The sequence below is a fragment of the Crinia signifera genome, chromosome 3 (genome assembly GCF_055691185.1).
Source record: "Crinia signifera chromosome 3, ASM5569118v1, whole genome shotgun sequence".
In the NCBI taxonomy this organism is placed as follows: domain Eukaryota; kingdom Metazoa; phylum Chordata; class Amphibia; order Anura; family Myobatrachidae; genus Crinia; species Crinia signifera.
This window is the reverse complement of record NC_139219.1, coordinates 339,106,599-339,120,804: the sequence shown is the minus strand read 5'-3', so window position 1 is coordinate 339,120,804 and position 14,206 is coordinate 339,106,599. Positions and strand designations below refer to the sequence as shown.

General features: G+C 56.5%; 1 protein-coding gene across 1 annotated transcript in view; it reads right to left on the bottom strand.

Moving 5' to 3' along the window:
• Positions 1 to 14,206, bottom strand: part of LOC146063101 (tyrosine-protein kinase Src42A-like) — a 117,471-nt gene that overhangs the window by 62,608 nt on the left and 40,657 nt on the right. The window contains exon 3 of the mRNA XM_083175115.1: positions 9,029 to 9,189. Within this exon, the coding sequence (XP_083031241.1) occupies positions 9,029 to 9,189 (161 nt within the window). The remainder of the gene's footprint in view (positions 1 to 9,028; positions 9,190 to 14,206) is intronic.

Below are 14,206 nucleotides of genomic sequence, written 5' to 3'. Positions count from 1 at the left end.
GGAGGTGATGGGCGTTACCAGAGGTGGTGACAGGGGAGTGACAGGGAGGTGATAGATGTTTCCAGAGGTGGTGACAGGGGAGTGACAGGGAGGTGATGGGCGTTACCAGAGGTGGTGACAGGGGAGTGACAGAGGGTGATGGGCGTTACCAGAGGTGGTGACAGGGGAGTGACAGGGAGGTGATGGGTGTTACCAGAGGTGGTGACAGGGGAGTGACAGGGAGGTGATGGATGTTACCAGAGGTGGTGACAGGGGAGTGACAGGGAGGTGATGGATGTTACCAGAGGTGGTGACAGGGGAGTGACAGGGAGGTGATAGATGTTTCCAGAGGTGGTGACAGGGGAGTGACAGGGAGGTGATGGGCGTTACCAGAGGTGGTGACAGGGGAGTGACAGGGAGGTGATGGGCGTTACCAGAGGTGGTGACAGGGGAGTGACAGGGAGGTGATAGATGTTTCCAGAGGTGGTGACAGGGGAGTGACAGGGAGGTGATGGGCGTTACCAGAGGTGGTGACAGGGGAGTGACAGGGAGGTGATGGATGTTTCCAGAGGTGGTGACAGGGGAGTGACAGAGGGTGATGGGCGTTACCAGAGGTGGTGACAGGGGAGTGACAGGGAGGTGATAGATGTTTCCAGAGGTGGTGACAGGGGAGTGACAGGGAGGTGATGGATGTTTCCAGAGGTGGTGACAGGGGAGTGACAGGGAGGTGATGGGCGTTACCAGAGGTGGTGACAGGGGAGTGACAGGGAGGTGATGGGCGTTACCAGAGGTGGTGACAGGGGAGTGACAGGGAGGTGATAGATGTTTCCAGAGGTGGTGACAGGGGAGTGACAGGGAGGTGATGGGTGTTACCAGAGGTGGTGACAGGGGAGTGACAGGGAGGTGATAGATGTTTCCAGAGGTGGTGACAGGGGAGTGACAGGGAGGTGATGGGCGTTACCAGAGGTGGTGACAGGGGAGTGACAGGGAGGTGATAGATGTTTCCAGAGGTGGTGACAGGGGAGTGACAGGGAGGTGATGGGCGTTACCAGAGGTGGTGACAGGGGAGTGACAGGGAGGTGATGGATGTTTCCAGAGGTGGTGACAGGGGAGTGACAGAGGGTGATGGGCGTTACCAGAGGTGGTGACAGGGGAGTGACAGGGAGGTGATAGATGTTTCCAGAGGTGGTGACAGGGGAGTGACAGGGAGGTGATGGATGTTTCCAGAGGTGGTGACAGGGGAGGGACAGGGAGGTGATGGGCGTTACCAGAGGTGGTGACAGGGGAGTGACAGGGAGGTGATGGATGTTTCCAGAGGTGGTGACAGGGGAGTGACAGGGAGGTGATGGATGTTTCCAGAGGTGGTGACAGGAGAGTGACAGGGAGGTGATGGGCGTTACTGGAGGAGGTGACAGGGGAGTGACAGGGAGGTGATGGGTGTTACCAGAGGTGGTGACAGGGGAGTGACAGGGAGGTGATGGATGTTACCAGAGGTGGTGACAGGGGAGTGACAGGGAGGTGATAGATGTTTCCAGAGGTGGTGACAGGGGAGTGACAGGGAGGTGATGGGCGTTACCAGAGGTGGTGACAGGGGAGTGACAGGGAGGTGATGGGTGTTACCAGAGGTGGTGACCAGGGAGTGACAGGGAGGTGATGGATGTTACCAGAGGTGGTGACAGGGGAGTGACAGGGAGGTGATGGATGTTACCAGAGGTGGTGACAGGGGAGTGACAGGGAGGTGATAGATGTTTCCAGAGGTGGTGACAGGGGAGTGACAGGGAGGTGATGGGTGTTACCAGAGGTGGTGACAGGGGAGTGACAGGGAGGTGATGGGCGTTACCATAGGTGGTGACTGGGGAGTGACAGGGAGGTGATGGATGTTTCCAGAGGTGGTGACAGGGGAGTGACAGGGAGGTGATGGGCGTTACCAGAGGTGGTGACAGGGGAGTGACAGGGAGGTGATGGATGTTTCCAGAGGTGGTGACAGGGGAGTGACAGGGAGGTGATGGGCGTTACCAGAGGTGGTGACAGGGGAGTGACAGGGAGGTGATAGATGTTTCCAGAGGTGGTGACAGGGGAGTGACAGGGAGGTGATGGGCGTTACCAGAGGTGGTGACAGGGGAGTGACAGGGAGGTGATGGGTGTTACCAGAGGTGGTGACAGGGGAGTGACAGGGAGGTGATGGGCGTTACCAGAGGTGGTGACAGGGGAGTGACAGGGAGGTGATGGATGTTACCAGAGGTGGTGACAGGGGAGTGACAGGGAGGTGATAGATGTTTCCAGAGGTGGTGACAGGGGAGTGACAGGGAGGTGATGGGCGTTACCAGAGGTGGTGACAGGGGAGTGACAGGGAGGTGATGGATGTTTCCAGAGGTGGTGACAGGGGAGTGACAGAGGGTGATGGGCGTTACCAGAGGTGGTGACAGGGGAGTGACAGGGAGGTGATAGATGTTTCCAGAGGTGGTGACAGGGGAGTGACAGGGAGGTGATGGATGTTTCCAGAGGTGGTGACAGGGGAGGGACAGGGAGGTGATGGGCGTTACCAGAGGTGGTGACAGGGGAGTGACAGGGAGGTGATGGATGTTTCCAGAGGTGGTGACAGGGGAGTGACAGGGAGGTGATGGATGTTTCCAGAGGTGGTGACAGGAGAGTGACAGGGAGGTGATGGGCGTTACTGGAGGAGGTGACAGGGGAGTGACAGGGAGGTGATGGGTGTTACCAGAGGTGGTGACAGGGGAGTGACAGGGAGGTGATGGATGTTACCAGAGGTGGTGACAGGGGAGTGACAGGGAGGTGATAGATGTTTCCAGAGGTGGTGACAGGGGAGTGACAGGGAGGTGATGGGCGTTACCAGAGGTGGTGACAGGGGAGTGACAGGGAGGTGATGGGTGTTACCAGAGGTGGTGACCAGGGAGTGACAGGGAGGTGATGGATGTTACCAGAGGTGGTGACAGGGGAGTGACAGGGAGGTGATGGATGTTACCAGAGGTGGTGACAGGGGAGTGACAGGGAGGTGATAGATGTTTCCAGAGGTGGTGACAGGGGAGTGACAGGGAGGTGATGGGTGTTACCAGAGGTGGTGACAGGGGAGTGACAGGGAGGTGATGGGCGTTACCATAGGTGGTGACTGGGGAGTGACAGGGAGGTGATGGATGTTTCCAGAGGTGGTGACAGGGGAGTGACAGGGAGGTGATGGGCGTTACCAGAGGTGGTGACAGGGGAGTGACAGGGAGGTGATGGATGTTTCCAGAGGTGGTGACAGGGGAGTGACAGGGAGGTGATGGGCGTTACCAGAGGTGGTGACAGGGGAGTGACAGGGAGGTGATAGATGTTTCCAGAGGTGGTGACAGGGGAGTGACAGGGAGGTGATGGGCGTTACCAGAGGTGGTGACAGGGGAGTGACAGGGAGGTGATGGGTGTTACCAGAGGTGGTGACAGGGGAGTGACAGGGAGGTGATAGATGTTTCCAGAGGTGGTGACAGGGGAGTGACAGGGAGGTGATGGGCGTTACTAGAGGTGGTGACAGAGGAGTGACAGGGAGGTGATGGATGTTTCCAGAGGTGGTGACAGGGGAGTGACAGGGAGGTGATGGGCGTTACCAGAGGTGGTGACAGGGGAGTGACAGGGAGGTGATGGGCGTTACCAGAGGTGGTGACAGGGGAGTGACAGGGAGGTGATAGATGTTTCCAGAGGTGGTGACAGGGGAGTGACAGGGAGGTGATGGGCGTTACCAGAGGTGGTGACAGGGGAGTGACAGGGAGGTGATAGATGTTTCCAGAGGTGGTGACAGGGGAGTGACAGGGAGGTGATAGATGTTTCCAGAGGTGGTGACAGGGGAGTGACAGGGAGGTGATGGGCGTTACCAGAGGTGGTGACAGGGGAGTGACAGGGAGGTGATGGGCGTTACCAGAGGTGGTGACAGGGGAGTGACAGGGAGGTGATAGATGTTTCCAGAGGTGGTGACAGGGGAGTGACAGGGAGGTGATGGGCGTTACCAGAGGTGGTGACAGGGGAGTGACAGGGAGATGATGGGTGTTACCAGAGGTGGTGACAGGGGAGTGACAGGGAGGTGATAGATGTTTCCAGAGGTGGTGACAGGGGAGTGACAGGGAGGTGATGGGCGTTACCAGAGGTGGTGACAGGGGAGTGACAGGGAGGTGATGGGCGTTACCAGAGGTGGTGACAGGGGAGTGACAGGGAGGTGATGGGCGTTACCAGAGGTGGTGACAGGGCAGTGACAGGGAGGTGATGGGCGTTACCAGAGGTGGTGACAGGGGAGTGACAGGGAGGTGATAGAGGTTTCCAGAGGTGGTGACAGGGGAGTGACAGGGAGGTGATGGGCGTTACCAGAGGTGGTGACAGGGGAGTGACAGAGGGTGATGGGCGTTAACAGAGGTGGTGACAGGGGAGTGACAGAGGGTGATGGGCGTTACCGGAGGTGGTGACAGGGGAGTGACAGGGAGGTGATGGGCGTTAACAGAGGTGGTGACAGGGGAGTGACAGAGGGTGATGGGCGTTACCGGAGGTGGTGACAGGGGAGTGACAGGGAGGTGATGGGTGTTACCAGAGGTGGTGACTGGGGAGTGACAGGGAGATGATGGGCGTTACCAGAGGTGGTGACAGGGGAGTGACAGGGAGACGATGGGCGTTACCAGAGGTGGTGACAGGGGAGTGACAGGGAGGTGATAGATGTTTCCAGAGGTGGTGACAGGGGAGTGACAGGGAGGTGATAGATGTTTCCAGAGGTGGTGACAGGGGAGTGACAGGGAGGTGATGGGCGTTACCAGAGGTGGTGACAGGGGAGTGACAGGGAGGTGATGGGCGTTACCAGAGGTGGTGACAGGGGAGTGACAGGGAGGTGATGGGCGTTACCAGAGGAGGTGACAGGGGAGTGACAGGGAGGTGATAGAGGTTTCCAGAGGTGGTGACAGGGCAGTGACAGGGAGGTGATGGGCGTTACCAGAGGTGGTGACAGGGGAGTGACAGGGAGGTGATGGGCGTTACCAGAGGTGGTGACAGGGGAGTGACAGGGAGGTGATAGATGTTTCCAGAGGTGGTGACAGGGGAGTGACAGGGAGGTGATGGGCGTTACCAGAGGTGGTGACAGGGGAGTGACAGGGAGGTGATGGGCGTTACCAGAGGTGGTGACAGGGGAGTGACAGGGAGGTGATGGGCGTTACCAGAGGTGGTGACAGGGGAGTGACAGGGAGGTGATGGGCGTTACCAGAGGTGGTGACAGGGGAGTGACAGGGAGGTGATGGGCGTTACCGGAGGAGGTGACAGGGGAGTGACAGGGAGGTGATGGATGTTTCCAGAAGTGGTGACAGCGAGGTGATAGAGGTTTCCAGAGGTGGTGACAGGGGAGTGACAGGGAGGTGATGGGCGTTACCAGAGGTGGTGACAGGGGAGTGACAGGGAGGTGATAGATGTTTCCAGAGGTGGTGACAGGGGAGTGACAGGGAGGTGATGGGCGTTACCAGAGGTGGTGACAGGGGAGTGACAGGGAGGTGATGGGCGTTACCAGAGGTGGTGACTGGGGAGTGACAGGGAGATGATGGGCGTTACCAGAGGTGGTGACTGGGGAGTGACAGGGAGGTGATGGGCGTTACCAGAGGTGGTGACAGGGGAGTGACAGGGAGGTGATGGGCGTTACCAGAGGTGGTGACAGGGGAGTGACAGGGAGGTGATGGGCGTTACCAGAGGTGGTGACTGGGGAGTGACAGGGAGGTGATGGGCGTTACCAGAGGTGGTGACAGGGGAGTGACAGGGAGGTGATGGGCGTTACCAGAGGTGGTGACAGGGCAGTGACAGGGAGGTGATGGGCGTTACCAGAGGTGGTGACAGGGGAGTGACAGGGAGGTGATAGAGGTTTCCAGAGGTGGTGACAGGGGAGTGACAGGGAGGTGATGGGCGTTACCAGAGGTGGTGACAGGGGAGTGACAGAGGGTGATGGGCGTTAACAGAGGTGGTGACAGGGGAGTGACAGAGGGTGATGGGCGTTACCGGAGGTGGTGACAGGGGAGTGACAGGGAGGTGATGGGCGTTAACAGAGGTGGTGACAGGGGAGTGACAGAGGGTGATGGGCGTTACCGGAGGTGGTGACAGGGGAGTGACAGGGAGGTGATGGGTGTTACCAGAGGTGGTGACTGGGGAGTGACAGGGAGATGATGGGCGTTACCAGAGGTGGTGACAGGGGAGTGACAGGGAGACGATGGGCGTTACCAGAGGTGGTGACAGGGGAGTGACAGGGAGGTGATAGATGTTTCCAGAGGTGGTGACAGGGGAGTGACAGGGAGGTGATAGATGTTTCCAGAGGTGGTGACAGGGGAGTGACAGGGAGGTGATGGGCGTTACCAGAGGTGGTGACAGGGGAGTGACAGGGAGGTGATGGGCGTTACCAGAGGTGGTGACAGGGGAGTGACAGGGAGGTGATGGGCGTTACCAGAGGAGGTGACAGGGGAGTGACAGGGAGGTGATAGAGGTTTCCAGAGGTGGTGACAGGGCAGTGACAGGGAGGTGATGGGCGTTACCAGAGGTGGTGACAGGGGAGTGACAGGGAGGTGATGGGCGTTACCAGAGGTGGTGACAGGGGAGTGACAGGGAGGTGATAGATGTTTCCAGAGGTGGTGACAGGGGAGTGACAGGGAGGTGATGGGCGTTACCAGAGGTGGTGACAGGGGAGTGACAGGGAGGTGATGGGCGTTACCAGAGGTGGTGACAGGGGAGTGACAGGGAGGTGATGGGCGTTACCAGAGGTGGTGACAGGGGAGTGACAGGGAGGTGATGGGCGTTACCAGAGGTGGTGACAGGGGAGTGACAGGGAGGTGATGGGCGTTACCGGAGGAGGTGACAGGGGAGTGACAGGGAGGTGATGGATGTTTCCAGAAGTGGTGACAGCGAGGTGATAGAGGTTTCCAGAGGTGGTGACAGGGGAGTGACAGGGAGGTGATGGGCGTTACCAGAGGTGGTGACAGGGGAGTGACAGGGAGGTGATAGATGTTTCCAGAGGTGGTGACAGGGGAGTGACAGGGAGGTGATGGGCGTTACCAGAGGTGGTGACAGGGGAGTGACAGGGAGGTGATGGGCGTTACCAGAGGTGGTGACAGGGGAGTGACAGGGAGGTGATGGGTGTTACCAGAGGTGGTGACAGGGGAGTGACAGGGAGGTGATGGGTGTTACCAGAGGTGGTGACAGGGGAGTGACAGGGAGGTGATAGATGTTTCCAGAGGTGGTGACAGGGGAGTGACAGGGAGGTGATGGGCGTTACCAGAGGTGGTGACAGGGGAGTGACAGGGAGGTGATGGGTGTTAACAGAGGTGGTGACAGGGGAGTGACAGAGGGTGATGGGCGTTACCAGAGGTGGTGACTGGGGAGTGACAGGGAGGTGATGGGCGTTAACAGAGGTGGTGACAGGGGAGTGACAGAGGGTGATGGGCGTTACCGGAGGTGGTGACAGGGGAGTGACAGGGAGGTGATGGATGTTACCAGAGGTGGTGACTGGGGAGTGACAGGGAGGTGATGGGCGTTAACAGAGGTGGTGACAGGGGAGTGACAGAGGGTGATGGGCGTTACCGGAGGTGGTGACAGGGGAGTGACAGGGAGGTGATGGGTGTTACCAGAGGTGGTGACTGGGGAGTGACAGGGAGATGATGGGCGTTACCAGAGGTGGTGACAGGGGAGTGACAGGGAGGTGATAGATGTTTCCAGAGGTGGTGACAGGGGAGTGACAGGGAGGTGATGGATGTTTCCAGAGGTGGTGACAGGGAGGTGATGGGCGTTACCAGAGGTGGTGACAGGGGAGTGACAGGGAGGTGATGGGCGTTACCAGAGGTGGTGACAGGGGAGTGACAGGGAGGTGATGGGCGTTACCAGAGGTGGTGACAGGGGAGTGACAGGGAGGTGATGGGCGTTACTGGAGGAGGTGACAGGGGAGTGACAGGGAGGTGATGGATGTTTCCAGAAGTGGTGACAGCGAGGTGATAGATGTTTCCAGAGGTGGTGACAGGGGAGTGACAGGGAGGTGATGGGCGTTACCGGAGGAGGTGACAGGGGAGTGACAGAGAAAGTGATGGGCGTTACTGGAGGAGGAGACAGGGGAGTGACAGGGAGGTGATGGGCGTTACCGGAGGAGGTGACGGGAGGGACAGGGAGGTGATGGGCGTTACCAGAGGTGGTGACAGGGGAGTGACAGGGAGACGATGGGCGTTACCAGAGGTGGTGACAGGGTAGTGACAGGGAGGTGATGGGCGTTACCAGAGGTGGTGACAGGGGAGTGACAGGGAGACGATGGGCGTTACCAGAGGTGGTGACAGGGTAGTGACAGGGAGGTGATGGGCGTTACCAGAGGTGGTGACAGGGGAGTGACAGGGAGGTGATAGATGTTTCCAGAGGTGGTGACAGGGGAGTGACAGGGAGGTGATGGATGTTTCCAGAGGTGGTGACAGGGAGGTGATGGGCGTTACCAGAGGTGGTGACAGGGGAGTGACAGAGAAAGTGATGGGCGTTACTGGAGGAGGAGACAGGGGAGTGACAGGGAGGTGATGGGCGTTACGGGAGGAGGTGACGGGAGGGACAGGGAGGTGATGGGCGTTACTGGAGGAGGTGACAGGGGAGGGACAGGGAGGTGATGGGCATTACCGGAGGAGGTGACAGGGGAGGGACAGGGAGGTAATGGGCGTTACTGGAGGAGGTGAAAGGGGAGGGACAGGGAGGTGATAGGCATTACCAGAGGAGGTGACATGGGAGTGACAGAACTGGGAATGGGTGCTACAAGGCGGTGATTGGGAGATGACTTGCTGGTGACTGCACAGCTACCGGGAGTCCCTGAGAGAGAACTGGATGGGGATTGCGGGGTTACAGGGGTGTGGCTATGCGGACACTCGGCCACAGCACATCTTATGGCATACCGTTGCAGTAGAATAAGGTGCAGACACGGGTGCTGAATCCGGCCTGGTATGATTGTGTGTGCTCTGACTCAGAGGGATACGGTAACATTATCAGCATGGTCAGTCACTATATAACATCGGCCCGGTCTCCCCCATTATCTCACCTTGACGCATGGCTTCTCCAGCCTGGCGCAGAGCCCGTCACATGATTGCTGGTAATACTGGATGAGCCCCTGTATGCTGGAGAACGATTTCCTCTTCACCAGGTAGAAGGAGGCATGAGCTTGCGATATTCTGTAGTGCCTCACCAGGTCATCCACACGCACTGCAAGGACAGAAGCACCAGTATAGCACATGCAGTGGGTTATCGGGCACGGATCATGGACAGTGATCTTCAGGGCCACCAATAGGGGGTGCTGTGGGTACAGCTGTCCTGGGCCCCGGCCTCTGGAAGCTCATTTTGCCCACCGCAACCCCTTGGCTGCCTCCGCTGCGCTCAGGGTGCTGAACCAAGCAGGTCTCGGAGCGCAGGCTTATTCATTCCAATAAAAATGCTGACCCGGCTTTTTAGCCAATCGGAGCTCGCTTACCGGCATCCAATCAGTGGCTGCGGTAAAGTGCTGCATTTTATTTGGCCTCTGGCATCCTGAGTTGAAGAAGCCTCCATTCTGGGACCTACTTGCTGCAGCTCAGCGAAAGAGGAGATGGTGGAGAAGGAGCCGGGTTATGGTAAGTGAGGAGGGGGCCTGGGTGACAGCCCTTGTGATCTTACCCCGTGTGCAGGACACTATAACGCTGGTAATAATTACTGGGTTCCCACTATGGCAATGTTATACCCTACCCCTATGAGACCAGCATCACAGACAGCTCCTGTAGTGCATCCTACCACGGGGCATTATTCCATCAGAGGAGTCTCTGGTCTGCTATTGCCGACTTGTGCCGCACATGGGTCACACCACCGGCCGATGGTGTCGGAGATAAACAGTTTTGGCGTGGGTCATCAAGGGGGAAATGAACCACTGGATCTTCTTTATAACACGTTTCTCCGCCTACTTACTGCGTAGTATCTTTCTCATCATAAATCCCAGGATCTTATTGCGTTTCTCCACCTTGTTAGCTCTCAGCTAAAGGAACCTGCTTCCACTGAGGCAGATGCTGATAGCTAACTAGGTGGAGAAACGCGTTAGCCCAGACGATGAACGGATCCATATACAGTGTATGCCATTTCCCACTGGATGAGTTACCGCAGAAATGTCTGGTGAGATGCTATTTATTGGCACATTTGATCTATTCCATTAAGATTTGGAGAAATTTGGCAATAGAGCGGTTGACCATCATGTGTGGCCATGAATTCCTTATATGCGTTATATATCTTTATATATATTCCATAGGTGACACTGGAGAGTTACAGTGGGGGAATAGAAGGGCGACCACAGGGAGCTTGGGCACTTTAGGATAAATTAACAGTGACTAACTCCTCCCCTTCTACTTCCTCTCCTAGGCAGTCTAGGTATGTGCCCGGAGGGAGCTGGAAGAAAGAAAAACAACACACTTCCAAGAGGAGGTTACACATAACATAACAAGTCACACACACACACACACACTCGCATAGAGTGAAAATATAGTTTGAAAAACATCACTCATAACAGAATGAACACACCCATAATTGCTGGGAAACTTTTGAAGGCTAAGTACAAAAGTCTCATAACCTCTGGTAACTGATCAAACCTGAAACAGCAATAAAAGAGACAGCGTCGGGTGGGCGTCCAGTGTCACCTATGGAGTCTGAGAAAAGGATTTAACAGTAAGTACAAAATCCCCTTTTCTCTTTCCTCCACTAGGTGACACTGGAGAGTTACAGTGGGGACGTCCCAGAGCTCCCAACACGGGTGGGATGACGCTGAGAGCCCCTTAACACAGAACGGCCGAACCGCGAAGCAGTTGCTGCAAATGTTTCAAATTTATAAAATCGGACAAAGGTCCTGCGGCCAGACCAAGTAGCCACTCTACAGAGATATTGAATAGAAACTCCACGGGCAGCCGCCCAGGAGGTACCCACCGACCACGTTGAATGGGCGGAGATAGAAGACGGTGGCACTCTAGAGGAAGCCACATAAGCCTGACGAATTGTCAGCCTGATCCACCTGGCCAGGGCCTGCTTGAAGGCGGGCCATCCAGGATGTAGAGAGTCATAGAGGACAAAAAGAGCATCCGACTTACGCAAAGATTCCATTCTGGCAACGTATATGCGCAAGGCCCGGACCACGTCCAGCGCTCCAAGACTCATCTGATTCCTCCCGAAAGGCCGGCACCACAATAGGTTGGTTAATGTGGAATGCCGAGACCACCTTTGGGAGAAAACCACTAGAGGTGCACAGCTCCGCTCTATCCTCGTGGAAACGCAAGAAGGGTGCCCTACAAGAGAGAGCACTCAGCTCCGACACCCTTCTGGCCGAGGCCAAGGCCAGCAGTAAGACTGTCTTCCAAGTGACATATTTCAGGTCCACGTCCTCCATGGGTTCAAATAGGGAGGACTGGAGGAAGGTCAAGACCAGGTCCAAGTCCCATGGTGCTGTGGGGGGCTTGAAGGGAGGTTGCAGCCGCAACACCCTTTGGAGGAAAGTCTGAACCTGAGGAAGAACCACCAGCTTTCTCTGGAATAAAATAGAGAGAGCGGATACCTGTACCTTCAAGGACCCCAGCCGGAGTCCTGAGGAAAGGCCCTTCTGTAAAAACAAAAGAAAATGGGCCAATTTGAAATTCACAGGAGAGACCCTCCTGGTCTCGCACCAGGCCACATAAACCCTCCATATGCGATGGTAATGCACCGAGGTAACTTGTTTTCTGGCCCCTATCATGGTAGGGATCACTGCCTACGGAATCCCTGCTATTCTCAGAATGGACCTTTCAACAGCCATGCCGTCAAATGTAGATGTTTTAAGTTTGGACAGGTGAATGGACCCTGTGTTAACAGGTCGTCACAGAGTGGAAGAGGCCACGGCTCGTCTACTAACAGGCCTGTTAGAACCATGTACCATGACCGGCGAGGCCAGTCCGGAGCAATGAACAGCACTGTTACCGACTCCCTGCGGCTTCTCTGTAGAATCCGAGGAATGAGAGGCAATGGAGGGAAGATGTAGAGGTACTGATCCGTCCAAGGGGCGGTGAGAGCGTCCACTGCCACTGCCTGAGGATCTCTTGTCCGAGCGCAGTACCGGGGCAACTGATGGTTGTGTCTGGAGGCCAGCATGTCTATCTGAGGTTATCCCCACTGACGAATCAAGGTCTGGAAGACCTGAGGGTTCAGATACCACTCTCCGTGATGGACGTCTCTTTGGCTGAGGTAGTCTGCCTCCCAATTTTCCACGCCTGGTATGAAAATGGCAGACACGGCCCCCGCGTGCTCCTGCACCCAGAGCAGAATCCTCTTCACTTCTCTCATCACTGCACGGCTGCGAGTGCCTCCCTGTTTGTTTATGTAGGCTACAGCCGTGGCGTTGTCGTACTGCACACTGATGTCCTTGTTCCGGCGAATGACTTCCGCTTGAAGGAGGGCGTAGTACACCGCTCGGAGTTCCAGCACATTGATGGACATCTGTGCTTCCTCATGCATCCACAGTCCCTGGAAGTGGAGACCCAGCGTGACCGCTCCCCAGCCCCTGAGGCTGGCATCTGTGGTGAGGAGCGTCCAGTTGTGTATGGCGAACCTCCGTCCCTCCTGCAGGTTGCTGGAGTCGAGCCACCACGCCAGTGATGCTCGAGCCTGATGGGAAAGGGTGATTCGCTGATGGAGAAAAAGATACGAACCTGACCACTGGTGGAGCAGACACAGATGGAAGGGGCAAGATCGAAAACGCCTGTGCTGCACCGACTCGAACGCCACCATCTTTCCCAATAGCCTTGTGCAGAGTAGGACTGAAACCCTCCGATGCTGCAGCACCAGGCGGACCGATTCCTGCAAGGACAATATCTTGTCCCCTGGGAGGAAAACCCTTCTTTGGACAGTGTCCAAGGTCATCCCCAGGAACAGAATCCTCTGCGAGGGGGTCAGTTGCGACTTCTGGATATTGAGCATCCAGCCATGGGACTCCAGAGTCTGACATGTCAGCTGGATGTTGTGCAGCAGGATCTCCTTGGACGGAGCCTTCAACGGAAGGTCGTCCAAGTAAGGGACAATGGTAACTCCCTGAGTATTTCCATCATGACTGCCATGACCTTGGTAAATACCCGGGGCGCAGATGAGAGGCCGAAGGGAAGGGCTCTGAACTGTAGATGACAGCTCTGAACGGCAAACCGCAGGTAGGCCTGGTGAGGGGGCCAGATGGGGATATGCAGGTATGCATCTTTTATATTGATGGATACGAGAAACTCCCCCGGCTCCAGGCCTGCAATGACTGACTGCAGAGACTCCATCTTGAAACGGGTGAACCGCAGAAACGGATTGAGCTGCTTCAAATTCAAGATGGGCCTCACCGAGCCGTCAGGTTTGGGAACCAGAAACAGGCTGGAATAGAAAACCCTTGACCTCTCGGAGTCTGGGACTGGGATAACAACCTCCATGTCCCTGAGTTTGTGAATGGCTGCCTGTAGTGCCTTGCTTTTCTCTGGAGAAGCTGGCAAACCTGTGGGAAAAAAAATGTAGAGGAGGAGGCAATAAGAAGTCTATCTTGTAGCCTCCTGCCACCAGGTCCTTTACCCATGCGTCCTGGCAGGATATGGACCAAACGTGCTGGTAAAACAGCAGACGGCCTCCCACTCTGCGCTCCGGGCAGGGACTGGGAGAGTCATGCAGAGGGCTTGGAGATAACCTTTGCATCCAGGATGGGTGCACTGGCTGAACCTCTGCCTCGGAGTCCTCTAGAACTGGAAGCAGTTCCACGTGACCTACCCCTGAATCTGGGGGTGGGTCGGAAGAAACGAAAGGACTGCCTTCCTGTAGTTGGGAAGGACCTGCGTGGGGGAGGGGCTGCTGTAGGCAGAAACTGCGACTTACCCCCCGTAGCCTGTGAGATCATCTTGTCCGGCTCTGGACCGAAGAGCGCCTCACCAGCAAAGGGTAATGCTTCCACCGCCTTTTTGGAGTCGGCATCCGCATTCCACTGTCTCAACCAAAGAGTGCGGCGAGCTGAAACTGAAAGTGCAGAAACATGAGCCGCCAGCATACAGACGTCTGAAGAGGCTTCAACTAAGTAGCCTGCAGCCTCACGTATGTGTTCTACCAGAAGCAACATATCACCTGCACCTGGGTCTAGAGAGGAGGCAACCTGGGATGCCCAGACCTCCATGGCCCTATTGACCCAACAGCCCACATGGGACGGCCTTTGTAAAAGACCTGCAGCTGA